A 17980-nucleotide genomic window follows, 5' to 3' on the forward strand; every position below is an offset into this window, starting at 1 on the left:
ATTGATACTGATAAGACTTTAATTATTTTTTTTTGACTATTATGACTACAGTCCAAGAAAGCTAAGAGGTTTTCTTTTTAGTGACCTGTCATTTTTTGGACCATCAAAATTAGTCATTCAAGACTCATGACTCAGTTCACTCATGCATGCAAATGCCTTCCCAAAGAGTGTTGTTTTCTCCCAATTATGTTTATGGCCACTGAGTCAATAACTATCAGATGACAAAAAAGAAAATTTAATTTTTTCAATGTGTATTAATAAAATGATCCTAAAAAATTTGTAATGACTCCAAAGGTAATCTGACAAAAGAAATCTTTTTTTTTAAATTAAGGTTGATTTTTTTGTTGTTCATTAGTATGAACATGCAAGGAAAAAAAGTCTCTCAACCTTAGTTTTCTCATCTGCAAAATGAGTTAAAGTTAATGATCTAATATTCTGAGGTGGAAATTTACCGAGGAGCAGGAGAAAATGTAGACTTTGGAGATTCTTGCTTCTCTTCTTCAAAGAATTCTGAAGATAAAATATTTGATGTTGAAGACAAGGCATCAGCTATATTTTCTGCTTCGTTGTCTGAATGTTTACGAGCTACACCAACAGCCACCTTCACCTTTTTGGGAGAAAGATCATCAGCAGGTGGTGCCATTCGACCTAGAGAAACCCAAAAAGGTACAAAACTTAATTCTAAAATAACTTTTATACTTTAGCCAGAGTTCTTGTGGTAATCTTTACCTACCATGTTTTTGTCCCTATTAACTCTGGAAAAACACAGATAATTAAAAGACTGACACCTGTTTCCCCAATGGAAAACATATTGATAATAAAGGATACTAGTATATGGTGGGATGGGAAGTGAGAGACGGAAGAGAGCCAGTAGATGTGGCAGGCATCTTAAGGAGCTAGGTCTTCCATCCTTTATGGCTGCTGAAAGCTTCAAAATTATAGTATGAGAACACAGACTGTAAGCTATAAGGTCCTCTGTTGAGTGAAAGCAACTTTGAGAAAATTTAAGATAGAAATCCCAGATCCTGTAACCTCTATTATGATATTTTAGTGAATTGGCTTTATCATAACACGTAAAATAATTGAGATTTTTATACCATAAATATTTTATAGATGCAGAAAATCAGAGAAAGTTAAGCAATGAATTTATTCATGCTGGGACTATACAACTCTATAACAAAGTGGGAGTTTGATATTCCATCACCATTTGGAAGTAATTTTACAGCTACATTAAAACAAGTAATTTCCTTGCTAGTATCATGTACACCTATAATTAATTACTATGACTGCACATGAACTCTAACTGTAACTTAGAAATAATGTATTTAAGATCAATGTTCAGAGTTACAAGGAGTCCAATTCCTTCATTTTACATGAGGAAACTGAGACCCAGGAAGGTGTAGAGATTAGTCTAAAAAAGTAGTAGGTAGCTGAGCCAGGATTCAAACTCATGCCCTCTGAATCCAAATCCAATGCCCTTTCCATTAGACCACAATGCCTACTGAATACGTATACAAAGATACCAAAAAGAAAATTATATTAATTTATGCTTTAATGTTAAGCTAGTGAATGTTAAGTCACACTTGAAATTTTTAGCTATTTGATCATTTCAGTATTTAAGTTTTCTCATGTACTCCTTTTCATTATCTTCCTGAAATACCAAGAATATTCTAAGATAGCAAATAAAAATTTTTCCATCATTTTCCCAAAGTAAAGCTATATTTCTACTATATGATTCAGAATAAAGCATTTTAAATACTGTATTAACAATACTCACTGTAAGTACTGTTGCTTAAGAATTTTTCTAAACATCCAAAATACTAGACAAGCCCTTCACTGTTATTAGTGTTTCCCATAGCTAAATATCTACTCATTGCTTCAGCACTAACAAAACAAAGGTTTCCTTTATACTTGTGCAAAATCCCTAATGGAGCACTCAATCTGGAATAATTTTTATATGTTCCTCAATAACGTACAAAATAATCAACAAATAAATTCAACATAGATAAGGCAAGGCTATCAGACAGATCACAATTTCCAAGTTGTCTGAGGCCCCAAAGGAACATATCAATAATAAAGAAACACACACAAAAGTATCTCATTCTAACCCTCTATTCAGTCATGATACTATTAATATTACCTACTACTACCAATTCTCTTAGTGTACGACCCAGACACCAAAGCCTTAAGATCAACTCTCATTTTAGTAATTAGTTGCCCACTCCCATCCAAAAAAAAAAAAGTTCTACAAACTACACCTTTAAGTTCATGTGTGAATTACAAGCATTTGCTATTGGCCCCCAAATGGAAAAATAATGGAAATGCAATCAAAGTACTTGGGTTTGAATTCTGAATCTGTCACTTACTTAACTAGCTATTTGACTACGGAAAAGTCACTCAACCTCTTTACAGTCAGGTTCCTCATCTATAAAATGAGAATAATGCTGTCTAGCACTAAATCAACAAGCATTTATTAAGTATCTATTAAGCTGGCCAATGTGCTATGTACTGGGGATACGAATACAAAAAATGAAACAATTCCTACTAGCAAAGCACTTATATCCTATGGGAAGAAAATAAGTACATATCTAAGTATACACAGAATAAATACAAAGAGATTAATTAAGTACAAATAGATGCAAAGTAGTTAAATTAGCAGTTAGGGTACTAGGAAAGATTTTGTGTAGACAGTAGTACTTGAGTTCTGTCTTGAAGGAAGAGGAAAACACGAAGCTGTTTTTAAGTTTCAAAAGAGAAGATGAATATAAAGCACCATGTAAACTTTAAGGCACTATATATATTGGTTATTGTCATTTTTATTTTGTATGACTCAGAACAATGCAACACCAATCAGCACAGCAAGCACCCTAATATTCTTCTACTAACTGTGATTCATCATCATAATCTTCACAAAGAGAAGACATTTCACATTTTTTAAATTACCTATACATATCTTGCAATTAAGATCAAAAAGATGATTTTTATGTTGACTTGTGGTATCTTTAGACAAAGAATCAGCCTCTTCTTTTTCTAAATCTTCTACTTTCTCCACAGACTTAGTAGTAGTAGACTCCTAAGGAAAGCGACAGCAAAACCAGCTTTAGTACATACTATTGTGCCTTGAGTGACTAAAATCATGCAGAACTTCTAACTCAGTACTTTTTCCTAGATGATATTTTCTTCTAGCTTGTCCATACTTCCCCAAAATTTACAGAAAAAGAGATGCCATTACAAGGATTTTCTTAACTACTCACAGGTTTTCAGGTTAAATTTAATTAGTTAAGGAACATTCATTTAGAATTATTTAGAATATTTTATTCAGAAAATAAAGACTTTGTCATCCACAATTATGTTTATGCTTTGATGACTCTAAATTATGACTATAAAATATAATTTTTTTAAAAAAATATACAAATGGAAGAAGAGTTCCTAATCTGAATCGGTAGAGGAAATTTTCTGATGAAATGACAAGTCTAGAAAAAAAACTGTAGTACAAATTTAAACTTCTCTTCAACTAAACTTGATGAAGGAATTTTAAAAACTTCTATATAAAAAAATAAAAAGCACTAAGCTACTGAAAATGGCTTGTATACTTTTGTAGTGTAAGACGTTAGTTTTCTTTCTATTTCTAATAAACCCACATGCTGCCTATCCTAAAGTTAACTACTATGTCTCAGATGTTAGAAAGCAGAAGATATTTGTTATTACCTGCATTTCCATGGTTTCTTCTTGTTCTTTCATTGGAGCATCACTCTCAATTTCTATTTCACCTTTGTGAGTAATTTTTGTAATTGGACGCCTTTCCACTTCCCTCTGTTCTTTTTCAATCATCTCAATGGTCTGCAAAATAAGTGTTTTTCTATGTAAATAATTTTCAATGTAAAAACAAACTATGCAATTTATGAATTTAGACAAAACAAAGGAAGATAAATCATGGAAATGATTTCTTTGCTTTTCAAGGGTATGTAGGAAAAGATTCTAGAGCAAATAATTATTTCCTATATGTTACTCATCATTTAGAATTCTCAGAAGAAAAAACCGTAAGAACAAAAATAGAAACTAAAATGTAAGTTCAATCATATTTTTAAGTGTATTGGCAAAGGAATAAGGTAGAATATAAAGTGATATTCAAATAGACATGGTGTTTATATTTAGAATTTGTTTTCAATTTTCAAATTTGGGGTTAAAAGACAAAGCTGATACAATCTTAGCTCACTGTATCAGTGTGCCAGCAAAGTAAAAACTCACTGAATTCTCAAAAATCCAAAACAGCTACTACACATTTGTCCTAAATAAAACTGCTCAGTAACAAATTAAAATTAACCATAGACCAAACTTAGGTGACAAGGTGAGGAGATAAGAGATTAGAAGAAAGGGAGAGAGTGCTCAATGAGTAATCCTACCCCAACTGCCAACATTGTCTCCACCCTCCCCCATGATGTTACAGGATGGGAAGAAGGAAGGAGATGAAGTAGAAAAAATGAATGCTAACTTTTCTCTCTCTTCCACTACACTAACGTTGTGACCAAGGATCAAACAATACCTGCCTGCTTCCTTGTTTTTTATTTAATATATTTTATTTCAACAAGTATAACATATTCAACTTAATGCAAAAAAATAAACAAAGGAAGTACTCGGTTAAGCTGTAAGATAAATAGAAGCTACCATCACAGATTGTTCTCTACTTTTGAGTGCATGATCTTAAATACATCAAAAGACCTATGAGAGTAGATATTACTGTCATTTCAATGCAGAAAAAATTCTGTACATGTTTGTGGGCAGTACTTGTTTTTGGGGGGGAGACAGATGAGAGAAGATACTTAAGGTAAAGCATTTTTCCTGATTTTATGCTCCAACGAGGACAGAATAACTACAACAAAAAGGGATGTATGTTTACAAGCATGATATAACAAATTATGGTCTCCTACCCTTCAGAATTGGCACCGGATCAACTTTTTAATAGATGATGACTGGGGGAACAGTGCTAGATGTGGCTAAAAACATGCAATCTTTAAAATTCTGTTTCCATAATACTTTAGAACAGTTAATACATCAAGGCATTTGTTGTGGAAACACTAGAAAATGAAAGTGCATGGGTTACAGTTGGGCAGGGCCATAGGAAGAGCACAGAGAACAGGGGAGAAAATAGCAGTAAATTTGGTAACTGAAGAACTGGAGGATGAATGAAGAAAAAACTGCAAATCAGGAAATGAGAATAGATGCAGTGCCAAGACATAAGGAAATAGGTTTTTAAGAGGCAGGGAAGAATGTGGAACAGTGAACCGAAGAATAGGAACACAGTTCTGCCACATTTAATAGCTTAAAAATATGGGTGTGTACACACATATACATCTATGCATGTAATCTTACATGTCTGTTTTCTCTTCGTCTCCAGGCAGCTAATTCTTTAGAAGCTAGTTCTTCAGGACTCATTCTTATGAGATGATCAGGTGTTACCTCTCCTTTCAGTACTTTTTTAAATAAAATCTAGAAGTATTAAGAATAGAAAAAAAATTAGAAAGGAAATAACTCTAAGAACAAAATTCATAATAAATATGTTGTTAATGTGCTTGGTACTTCAAAGAAAATAAAAGTCTTGCCCTAAAGGAACTTTACAAATTGTTACAGAAGTACATACTGCAAATGTTTACTTAAAAATTAGCATTAGAGAGATAAAGCTATCACATGCCTTATAAATTAGTGCTTTTGTTAAAATCCCAATCAATACAAATGACAGTATTTCAATTTGCACTCCCAGCTCAACTCACTCTTCAAATTGTTTTCACTTCCTGATCAGCAGCCTTGCTCACCTTCAGTTATGTCATCCCAGGACCTACTCTCTTTCATTGGTTATTCTCTGACCAAGACCACCATTTTAAAGAGGGACTCCAACCAGGTACACTTCATTTCCAGCTAAATTTATTTGTAGACTACTGCACCTCTTTACCAATGGACCTGTCCACCCCCATCCCCTTGCCTGCAACACCTTCCCCACAGGTACCTACCTTTCCTCCTCCTATCATTACCTCTTTCCTCCCCTTTTTTGTTTTCTCTACTGAATGTAAAATCCAGGACAGTATGCACTGTTTTCTTGCATGCATATTCCCTGATTTAGCATAATGCATAGCACACAGATAAGAGTTCAAAAACTTTAAATTCTCTCTTGCCTTCATAATCAAATTTGTTCTAATAGCAGAAACTGGCTATTTATATAGCATTTTTTAAAGTGTGAAGAATATTTTATAAGCATTAACTATGTCTTTTGTGCCTAACAATTCCTTGAGATATTTACTAAAAGCAACATTATCTTTCTTTTCTAAATGAAGATAATGGGGCAGCTAGGTGGCACAGTAGACAAAGCACCAGCCTTGGAGTCAGAGGACCTGAGTTCAAATCCGACCTCAGACCAAACACTTTACACTTACTAGCTGTGTGACCCTGAGTAAGTCACTTAACCCCAACTGCCTAAAAATTTTTTAAAAAAATTAAAATACTTGAGCTCTTCCAGGTAATCTTTTGCAGCTTGAGATCAATTCACATTTTTCTTTGAAGTGTCACATGTAGCCATTTTTTACATTGTCCTCTTTGGAGTTTATGTTTTGAACCTCTCTGTCACCATAGTAACTTTCTATGTTTAGGTTCTTTTTTTTGTTGTTCTTTTTTCAGCCTATTTTTTAACATCTAACTTTATGTTAAAGTTGGCTCTACTCCTGAAGTGGAGGTGGGATTGTCCACAGCTTCAGGTTTTTTGTGCTGCTGTTTTCAGAGCTAATTCTCAGGACCTGTAAGATTTTAGTTCTTTCAAGGTGATATGATCAAAAGAGAAATGTGTTTACACACTCCTACACTGTGCTACAGTTTGTGAGCTACCACAAGTACTCTTTTCTGCCTTGGGACCATGACCTGAATCCCTGTATAGGCAATGTAACAAAAGTCTGAAATTAGGGCTAGGAAAGTCACCCCTATAATTTCCTTCTGACCAGCTGCCCAGGCCCTTTACTGGGCTGAGAGTTCCAGAAGTCGCCACCACTGATTCATCCCAAAGCCTATGGCTGGCTTTCCAGGCCACTGCCTGTGCTGGGCTGTGTTCTATTCTCACCCATTGAGGGGGACCTTTTCTGTTGACCTTCTAAGTTGTCTTGGGCTGGAAAAATGTTTCAACCCATCCTTCTGTTGGTACTGCAGCTCCTGAATGCATTATTTTTAAGTTGTTTGGAGAGGAATTTGGGAGAGCTCATGTGAGTCCTTGCCTTTATTATACCACCTTGGCCGTACCCTCCACCAAAAACATTTCTGAGATACATACATCTCTATTTTATGCCTTGCTTGAGACCAATAATCAAAGGGACACTCTATCTTCTGTTATTAGGCATTTCAATAAACCTGGAATGATTTTGATATGTGCATACAGACATCTTACTAGAGGAAAGTTTATTAGGCAGCATTTTGCCCTACTAAATGAAACGCTTTTTTAATAAACAAATAAATACACAATGAGATCTTGGAATCTCTAGATTCTCAGTCAATTCTGTCACCATAAAGCTGCATATTCTGCTGAAAAACATCACTGCGAAGGTCTACCTATTCTCCTATCTTCACCAAGTATGCTTTTGATACATGTTTTCCTCATGCTCAAAGTTTTATAGAGATAAGAAAGCAGGTATATAAGTAGGTAGTTTAAATTTTCTCAATATCCTTTTTGGGTTAATAATTACATCAGATTCCCCTCCCTCCCCAGTATCTGTCCTTCTCCTCTTTGTTATCTTGAGAAGAAATCTCTCAATATTCTCGAAAGTATAAACTGTATACTCTGTCTGATCCAGCTGCTCTTCCCATCTGTTTTCATTACTGTCATTCCTAATTCATCATGAAGCTCATTAAGGACTGTGAGGTTAAGAATCTAAATGTAGTAGCTTTGCTCTGACTGATGGGGAACATTTTGTAACACAACAGACAAAACTTTTTTTCTCCATTTTTCATCTGTTTATTAATCTCCTTCCATTTTCATCCTTAAAGGTTCTCAAAATTACCTCAGGTTGTCTCTTGCCAAGGTCTCTCTACTGAGGAAAAATTGATCAGTCTTTCACCAAGAATTACCTCAGTTTCCTCATCTGATAAATGATGAGGGTGCTGGACTCGGTGATCTCTAAGGTTCCTTCCTGCTTTAAATCTATGATCCTCTGATCTATCAATACAGCAGATTTGGCTTCTAAGATTCTTTTAACTACATGTGGAAGAGGCTCCAGCCTCAACTAAACCTTTAAATAAAAGATAACTTAGAGTTACTACATGTTAATGGGAGGAAACAGACACAGACCATCTTCTCCATTCTTCCTTAAGAACCAAAGAGGAAGATAAAAGACTAAATTCATCACCTATTCCCAAAGCTGCTTTCCCCCAAGTAACTTATCAATTGCAGGTAATAGCACTATTATTTTCCTAGGCTCACTCTTAAGTTGTTGTTCAGTCTTCATGACTCCCATTTGGAGTTTTCTTGCCAAAGATACTGGAGTGGTTTGTCATTTCCTTCTCCAGATCATTTTACAGATGTGGAACCTGAGGCAAACAGAATTAAGCAACTTGCCCAGTGTCAAGATATTAGGAGACACCCTATCTTCCAGAGCTAAGGCCCAGCTTAGGGCTGTGCCCTAAGCCTGGCATAACAACAATCTTTTAATCATTTGGGCTCACCCTCTGGATGATCTCAGTCACAGGAAAACCTCAGAATTGTGATTTATGATTTTAACTATTTAGCCTTATTTCCCAAAGAATCCTGGCCTGAGAGCTGGAGCTACAGCTGCCTCATTTCAACAGAAAGTTAGCAATCACATCTCCTGACATTCTAATAATTCCTGTGCTTATAATAGCCAAGTGAAACGAACCAAGTACTGCACACTACTTTTCCCACTACGCTAACTCTATTTCTGTATGATGCTGAATGATCACAACGTTCAATGACCATTAAGACTTGAGACAATCAGAAAGCTCAATGATTCTGATAACTAGGGACTGTTCCCACAGGACCCAAGAACACTTGTACTGTGTCTCACAAAATGCCAACTGTGGGAACTATTTACTCAAAGCAAGTCTTGCTGCTTCCAAGCCCAGTGCTCTATCCATTGTGCCACCTAGCTGCCCCAATCTTAACAGTCCCCTTTAATTCTATCTTCATTACAATTGCATGGATATAATCAACTGTCAAATGTATCACTTCTACTTCAGAAATATCTTTTACACATATATGGTATCTCTCTAGATAGGCTCTCATCTTTTCTTGCACAGACTACTATAACAACATCTTCCACTCTTATCAAAGCAACAATAATAGGTTAACAATTTTACATCACGTTAAAGTTGCACTTTACATGTTATCTCACACAGCCCTCAGGAGCAGGTACTATTATTACCCCCTTTTAACCAATGAAGAAAAAAAATGTCAGACTGGCTAAGTGATTTGCCCAGGTACACACAACGAGTAAGTGGCTCAGGTAGGATTTGAAGTCAAGTACTTTTATCCACCACACCACTGGAATAAAACTCAAAAAGATATAGGGACTCCTAAATCAGACAAAAGCATCCCAGCTTTATACAGACTTAGAAACAATATATCTATATTATTTAAGTTCTACTGTATTTTATTTTGTTAAATCTTTCCTAATTACATTTTAATCTGGTGGAATCCACGTTTGACATTTCTGTATATACACCCCACCTTAACTGCCTCTTCATATCACTGCCCAAATAAACTCCCATTACCATGATCACATCATTCTTTAACTCAAAAACTTTCAATGGTTTTCGACTGTAAACCAAAGAATAAATTTCTGAAAACAGCATTCTACTAGCAAGACCCTCTACTATCTAATTTCAGTCTCTCTGTATAGCTTTCTCTCATACAACAGCCAAACTGGAATACTTCATATTCTCATCCTAACTCTATCACTTTGCTATATGCCAAAAAAGTCTTAATCTGTTTTAAGTCCAACTCATATAATCCTCCATTAAACCTTCTATGAACTGTCACCCCAGATGAAATATTATCTCCCAACTTCCATTTTACTATAGCATTTTGAATGGACCAATACATTTTAACTTCCTCAAAAGCAGTACCTATGCCTTATCTTTGTATCTCATTGTATATGCATGTATATGATAACTGTTGAAATTAATGTGTAAAAGAAATTATTGTGACAACTTAGGTATAAATATTGTTTTTAGAGCTCCCCCCCTACCTTTTGCATTTTAATATTACTATGTCCTTGGGGTAGCTAGGTGGTGCAGTAGACAGAGCACCAGCCCTGGAGTCAGAAGGACCTGAGTTCAAATCTGGCCTCAGACACATAACACTCATTAGCTGTGTAATCCTGGGCAAGTCACTTAACCCCAACTGCCTCACCAAAAAAAAAAAAAAGATTACTATGTCCTTAATAGATTTGTCAAAGGACACACAAGTAAAATGTGGATTTCTAGCTTCGTAATTTAGTGCTCATTCCACTACACATCATTCAGACAAAGGTAAATGTAAGAGGTACATGCTGAAAAACAAAGGGAAATAAAAGGTGTACAGTTCTCCCTCTTTTAAAATACACACACACAAACACATATATGAAAAAAAAAATTTTTAAGGGGCAACTAGGTGGCCCAGTGGAAAGAGCTCCGGCCTTGGAGTCAGAAGGGACCTGAGTTCAAAATCCAGCCTCAGACATTTGACAATTACTAGCTATGTGACCCTGGACAAGTCACTTAACCGCAACTGCCTCACCAAAAAGCAAAAACAATAAATTAATTATATTTAATTAATTAATTTTTAAACTTGAACATTTTCTAAAGCTAGGAATCAATATGGCAACATGTAGCACCTCCATTTGAAGCACCTTTTAAAACACATTGAGACAAATTTTCAAAACCCTATTAAAAACCATCTCAATACAAACATAGGATTATAATGTCAAGGACAACTAAGTAATCAGCTGCTAAAGGAAATAATGCTTGTCAAAAAAACCCTATATGAATTAGCAACAATAATAGTAAAAAATCGTGTGTATTCCCTCTGCTTTTTGGGTGTGAGGTAGATAATTTTCCATGGCGTTTCTAGCATATCTGTTAGCAACTCATTCCTAGAATATTTTATACATTAACAAAATACTGAGTGAAGTATTCATTTAAGGGCATGTTTTAAAAGGTTTTCATATTTTTAAGGGTGATCTATGGAAATGCATTTGCTTTATAACATTATATTTCTCATAGGCATTTTCTGCTTAATACACAACTTTCTAAGAATATTCTACATAATGCTTGAATAGGCAAAGGGTTTTGTTTTTTAAAGACAATATAAGAAAAAGGAATCCATTTTAGTTACATCTATATGACACTAGAGAATTCAGTATAAGATAGGTCTGCCTTAAGACTTCAAACTACCCAAAAGACCTCATTATACTGTGACTTGATTTTATAACATATTTCCACAACATGGATGGCAAGAACAATATTACAACAACATTCCTACATGTTTATTTCAATTTGAAGCATATTAAAGGTTCTGAATTGAAAAAAAAAACCCTCACTTTTGAACAATTGAACTTACATTGTTTTTAGGATCTTTCAAATTGAACATCAAGCTTCTATATTTGTTCTTGTATTTGGCATCAGTATCCCGAAAAAAAGAAAAAAGTTCCTTTTCAATTTTTGTTGCAACTTTGGATGCCCGTTCCTCTGGGATCTTCAAATTTGAATCTGTAAGTCTTAAAACAACAACAATTTTTTTAAATTAACCAAAGATTAGTCTATCTTTTACAATGCTACCATGATTATATTACCTTTTCATGAGAATGTCTTTAAGAGAGTGTTTGACACTTTGTCTGATCTGGTCTGCAGAAGGTTTGGAAGTAGGAGTAGGGGGTGTGTGCACATTAGGCAATCCTGCTTTCTCAGTTTTCTTCTTTTTTAACTCTGGCTTTTCATGTATACCTAATTGAAATAAAGTGGAAAATTTACTTAAAAACAAAGTCCATGTAAAGTTGCTTGAGGAAAATTAACACATTAAGAGTCCATGTACTTTTTAAAAGAACTGTCAAAACTACTGAAAATAAAAAATCTGAAATTTGATCTCTGTCCTTCTAAAAATTTTGCATACATGTTTTCCCTTCCAAGTAATTATTTTCATAAATTAAGGAATATAAATGACTCAAAGTAATTTAGAAAATACATTCCTTGTCCAAAGGGCTATAAAAATGTGCATACCCTTTGACCCAGCAATACCACTTCTAGGGCTGTATCCCAAAGAGATCATAAAAATGGAAAAAGGACACACATGTACAAAAATATTTATAGCAGCTCTTTTTGTGGTGGCAAAGAACTGGAAATTGAGAGGATGCCTATCAACTGGACAACGGCTGAACAAGTTGTGGTATATGAAGGGAATGGAATTCTATTGTGCTATAAGAAATGATGAACAGGCTGACTTCAGAAAAACCTGGAAAGACTTGTATGGACTGATGCTGAATAAAGTGAGCAGAACCAGGTGAACATTGTACACAATAATAGCCAAGGTGTTCGAGGACTAATGTTGATAGACTTAGCCCTTCTCAGCAATGCAAGGATCTAAGAGCTCTCCAAAGGTCTCATGATGGAAAATGCTATTCACATCCAAAGAAAGAACTATGGAGTTTGAATGCAGATGGAAGCATACTATCTGCTATTTTTTTTCTTCTGTTTTGTTTCCTCTTTCTGGTGGTTCTTCCTATTGGTTGTAATTCTTCCTTACAACATCACTAATGTGCAAATATGTTTAACAGGAATGTATATGTAGAGCCTATACCAGATTGTGTGCCATCTTGGGGAGGAAGGTGGGGAGAAAAATTTAAAACTCAAAAGCTTATGAAAGTGATTATTGATAAATCAAAATAAAATTTAAAAAAGAAAATACATTCTTTAATATAGGCTAAGTAAATAGCTTATTTTTAAAAAGTTTCTTTTCCCTTTATTTTTATCTGCTGCACTAGTACACTCATAAAACTAATAGTGAAAAAGTTGATTTTTAACTGTTGAAAGTTATTCACCTGAAAACTGGAGTCACAATTTGGAAGCTATCAAGTATAAAATAACTTTATTTTACAGAGGAGAAAACTGAGGCCTAGAGCTTAAGTGATTGCTTATGGTCAGAAAAGTCATTAGTCCTACCTGAGCACAAAACTTCCTGAGGCTTAATTCCAAATGGATACACCAGCAGGCACTATTAACAGGTGACTTTTTAAAAATTCTATTTTAACTTCTAAATTTTTTTCCTCCTTTCTCTCCCTCTCCACCCACTGAGAAGACAATAAAAACAAAATCCTTGTAAATGTGGACAGTGATGCAAAACAAATTCTCACGTTAGCTATGTCCAAGAAAATATGTTTCAAACTGTACTCTGAGTCCATCAGTTCTACTACCTGGAGGTGGATAACATGTGTTACCCAAGAATTCTTTTGAATGATGATTAATCATTGAATTGATCAGAGTTCTTATTTTCCTTTTTTCAAAGCTGATAATCCTTACATTATTGCTGTTATCATATAATTTGTATTCCTACTTCTGCTCTGTACACTTTACATTAGTTCATAAAAATCTTCCCAGGTTTTTCTGAAACCACCCCCCCCTTTATCGTTTACGGCAAAAAAAGATTGATCTACCACATCTTGCTCAGTCATTCCCTAACTGATGAGAATCTCCTCAGTTTCCAATTCTTTGCCACTACAAAAAGAGCTACTATAAATATTTTTGTACAGAGAGCTCTTTTTCCTCCTTCTTTGATCTCTTTGGGACATAGTTCAAAGCTGCTTTTCAGAATAGCTGGACTAATACAGCTCCATCAACAGTGTATCAGTGTACCTGTTTTCTTGCATCTGTCACTTTTTTTGGTCATCTTAACCAATCTGATAAATGTGCTGTGAGGTGGTAGCTCAGAGTTGTTTTAATCTGCATTTCTCTAATTACTGGTGACTTTTTAGGAAACTGCTTTCTGGGTTCTCCTTGGTTCTCCAAAATTTCTCAGTCTCCTTTGCTAGATCCATATCACTTCCCCAAACTGTGGATACATTGACCTGTCCCAAATACCCTTTCTCTTTCTTCATTTTTCTTCTGGGTGACCATATGAGCTCCAATAAGTTTAATTATCATCACAAATGACCCCCAGACCTATGTATTCAGTACTAATCTCTAAGTGCCTAGTGGAAATAACTTGTCCTTTCCTATCTCCACAACATGTATTACATCTATTTTCTTCTATCCAATCACACATCAAGCACTATAGTTCAGGTCACAATCATTTTTCCCCTGGACTACTGCAATAGATATCTAATTGGTCTTCCTGTTAAGGTCTAACCCCACTTCAATCTTTTCTCAAGACAACTGCCAAAGTGATATTCCTAAAGTACAGGTATCACCATGTCACTCCTCCATTCAACAAACTCCAATGATTTCCTATTATCTCTAGGATCAAATACAAACTGTTTGGTATTTAAAATTCTTCACAACTTACCTTTCTAACCTTATTATACATTACTCCTCTTTAGGAACTCTATGGTCCAGTCAATCATGTATTCTTACTAGTCTTCAAAGGTGGCACAGCAATTCCCATCTCCGTACCTTTGTATTGACTATCCTCTTGTTCCCAGAATGCATTTCCCCCCTCCACCTCTCAGAACTCAAGACTTTTTTTTAAATACTCAGATGCAACCTTCTACATGAAGCCTTTCTCCCTCCCTGTCCCATATGATCCCATCATCTAATACCTCACCTACATTATTCTCTATCTACTTGCCTATATCAGGGGTTCTTAACTCAAGGTTCATAAACATGCTCCTTTGTAATATTCTGGTAACTATATTTCACAATAACTAGTTTCCTTGGTAATCCTATGTATTTTATATATTAAAAACATTATTTTGAGAATGGGTCTAGACATACAGCATTTTGCCAGACTTGCCAAAGAAGTTCAAAACACAAAAAAAAGTTAAGAATCCCTGCAACAAATGGAATCTAATGACTTTATGAGAAATCAAAAACACAATAAAACAAAACCAAAAGAATGAAAAAATATAAGACAATATGAAATATCTCACTGGAAAAACAACTGGCCTAGAAAATAGATCAGGAGAGAGAATCTTAAAATTATTGGACTACTTAAAAGGCATAACCAAAAAAAAAAAAGAGAGACTAAACATCATCTTTCAAGACATTATCAAGGAAAACTGCCCTAATTTTCTAGAACCAGAGGGTAGAACAGAAACTGAAAGAATCCACTAATCACCTCATGAAAAAGATCGCAAAATGAAAACTCCAGCACATTACAGCCAAATTCCAGAGTTGCCAGCTCAAGGAGAAAATACTGTAAACGGCCAGAAAGAAACAATTCAAGTATCATGGAACCACAGTTAGGATAATGCAAGATTTAGCAGCTATCATTAAAGGATCGGAGGGCAAATGAGCTAGGATTACAAGCAAGAATCACCTATCCAGCAAAACTGATTATAATCCTTCAGGGGGAGAAAAATCGACATTCAATGAAATAAAGGACTTTCAAGCATTCTTGATGAAAAGACCAGAGCTGAGTAGAAAATCTGACTTTCAAATACAAGACTCAAGGAAATACAAAAAAGGTAAACAGGAAAAGAAAATCATAAAGGACTTACTAAGGTTAACCTGTTTGCTTGTAACTCATGACACTTGTAACTCCTGGGAACTTTCTCATTATTACGGCAGATAGAAGGAGTATATATAGACAGACAGCAGAGGTGTGAGCTGAATATGAAGGGATATCCAAAAAAATAAAATTAAGGGGTAAGAGAGGGATGTACTGGGGAAAAGGAAGAAGTAAAATAGGATAAATTATCTCAGATAAAAGAGGCAAGAAAAAGCTTTATACAGCAGGGGGAAAGAAGGGGAAGGCCTTAATCTCATCAGAATTGGCTCAAAGAGGGAATAACAGACACACTCAGTTGGGTATAGAAATCTCTTAGCCTACATGAAAGTAGGGGGGGAAAGGGATAAGAGAATGGGGGAGGGGGCAGTCAGAAACAAAATACTTTTGAGGAGGGAAAGAGTGAAAGAAAAGAGGGAATAGCACAGGGATAGGATGGAGGGAAATACAGTTAGCAACAGTAACTGTGAAAAAAATTTTGAAGCAAGTTTCTCTGATAAAGGCCTCATTTCTCATATAGAGAAGTGAGTCAAATTTATAAAAATTAGAACCATTCCCCAATTGACAAATGATCTGAACAGTTTTCAGGTGAAGTAATCAAAGCTATCTATAGCCATATGGAAAAATGCTCCAACTTACTATTGACTGGAGAAATGCAAATGAAAATAATTCTGAAGTAATAACTCACACTTATCAGATTGGCTAATAGGACAGAAAAGGAATCTGACAAATGTTGGAGGGGATATCGGAAAAATAAGACATTGATGCACTGTTGGTGGAGCTGTGAACTGATTCAACAATTCTGTAGAGCAATTTGGAACCATGCCTAAAGGGCTATAAAACCATGCATACCCTCTGACTCAGCAATACCACTACTAAATCTGTGTACCAAATGAGATTAAAAAAAACAAAAAAGGAAAAGGACCTACATGTACAAAAATATTTATAGTAGCCCTTTTTGGGGGGCAAAGAACTGGAAACTGAGTGGATGCCCATCCACTGGGGAATGACTGAACAAATCGTGGTATGTGATTATGATGAAATACTATTGCACTATAAGAAATGATGAGCAGAATGCTCTCAGAAAAGCCTGGAATGACTTACATGGGCTGATGCAAACTGAAATGTACTGTGTACAAAGAAATAGCAATATTGTAAGATCAGCTGTGAATGACTTAGCTATTTTCAGCCACACAATGATCCAAGACAATTCTGAAGGATTTATGATGAAAAATGCTGTCTTATCCCCAGAGAAAGAACTGATGGTGTCTGAATACAGACTGAAGCCTAAGTTTTTTACTTTCTTTATTTTTCTTGAGGGTTTTTTTTGTCTATGTTTTCTTTTACAACATGAGTATTATGGAAATGTTTTGCATGACTACACATGTATAAGCTCTATCAAATCACTTGCCTTCTCAGTAAGAGGGGTGAGGAGGAAGAAGGGGATAGAATTTGAAACTCAAAGTTTTAAAAATGAATGTTAAAAATAGTTTCTACATGTAACTGGTGGAAAATAAAAAAACCCCTAAATATAAATAATAACAAGAAAAAAAAGAATCCCTGCAATATATGTATACACCAACCCTAATAAAATATAGGCTCTATTCAGGGCAAGGACTGCTTAACTTTTATCTTTATATCTGAAACATCTAGCACATAAAAAGCAATTAAAATGTTTGTTGACTGACTGGAGCAGAAGAAACCTTGAAACAAGGCACTTAAAGAAGTATCAAATTTCCTTACCTGTACTATTATTTCACTGTATTAAATTAATAAAGTAACCATGAGTTAGACCTTCAGAAAATCTTATTGATGAAAAAAAAAATTCTACTATTATGAAGAAATACATTTCTTGTAATGGAAATACATCTAAACACTTTTAAGACATTTTGAAAACTAAAGAACTTCTCCAAATGGTCTAGGCAGTAGCATATGCCATGAAATATAAATACAGTAGTGGAATACTTTCTGTCAAGTTCCATACCTGACTTTGTGGTTTTTTCACCTGTGCAAAAAACAGTCGTAGACTCTTTCATAATTTTTTCATTTTTCTCTTCTGAGGATCTCCGGGGTAAAATTGTTTGTCCCATCTTTCGAAGAGGAGCCAGTTGCCATTTTTTAATTTCAGAATCTCTATATTCTGATGAATTTTTACCATCCCCAGATTCCTGAAAAAATATTTAATTCGATTAATTTAATTCCATACAATGAAAAACAAACTGCTGGCATCACAGCATAACAGACTGAGAGTGGGTCTTGGAATCAGGAAGTCCTGCATTCAAGTACTACCTCTGACAAGCA

The 17980-nt window shown here is 34.9% G+C and overlaps 1 protein-coding gene across 3 annotated transcripts in view; it reads right to left on the bottom strand.

Moving 5' to 3' along the window:
- Positions 1-17980, bottom strand: part of PHF3 (PHD finger protein 3) — a 93057-nt gene that overhangs the window by 11496 nt on the left and 63581 nt on the right. For all 3 annotated transcript variants that reach the window (XM_021000490.2, XM_021000492.2, XM_021000491.2), the window contains 7 exons: positions 17664-17847; positions 11817-11967; positions 11585-11741; positions 5371-5487; positions 3709-3840; positions 2944-3073; positions 453-648 (listed from right to left, as the gene is read on the bottom strand). In XM_021000490.2, the coding sequence (XP_020856149.1) occupies positions 453-648; positions 2944-3073; positions 3709-3840; positions 5371-5487; positions 11585-11741; positions 11817-11967; positions 17664-17847 (1067 nt within the window). The remainder of the gene's footprint in view (positions 1-452; positions 649-2943; positions 3074-3708; positions 3841-5370; positions 5488-11584; positions 11742-11816; positions 11968-17663; positions 17848-17980) is intronic.

Source organism: Phascolarctos cinereus, unplaced genomic scaffold, assembly GCF_003287225.1.
Source record: "Phascolarctos cinereus isolate Bilbo 61053 unplaced genomic scaffold, phaCin_HiC Scaffold_5;HRSCAF=322, whole genome shotgun sequence".
Taxonomy (NCBI): domain Eukaryota; kingdom Metazoa; phylum Chordata; class Mammalia; order Diprotodontia; family Phascolarctidae; genus Phascolarctos; species Phascolarctos cinereus.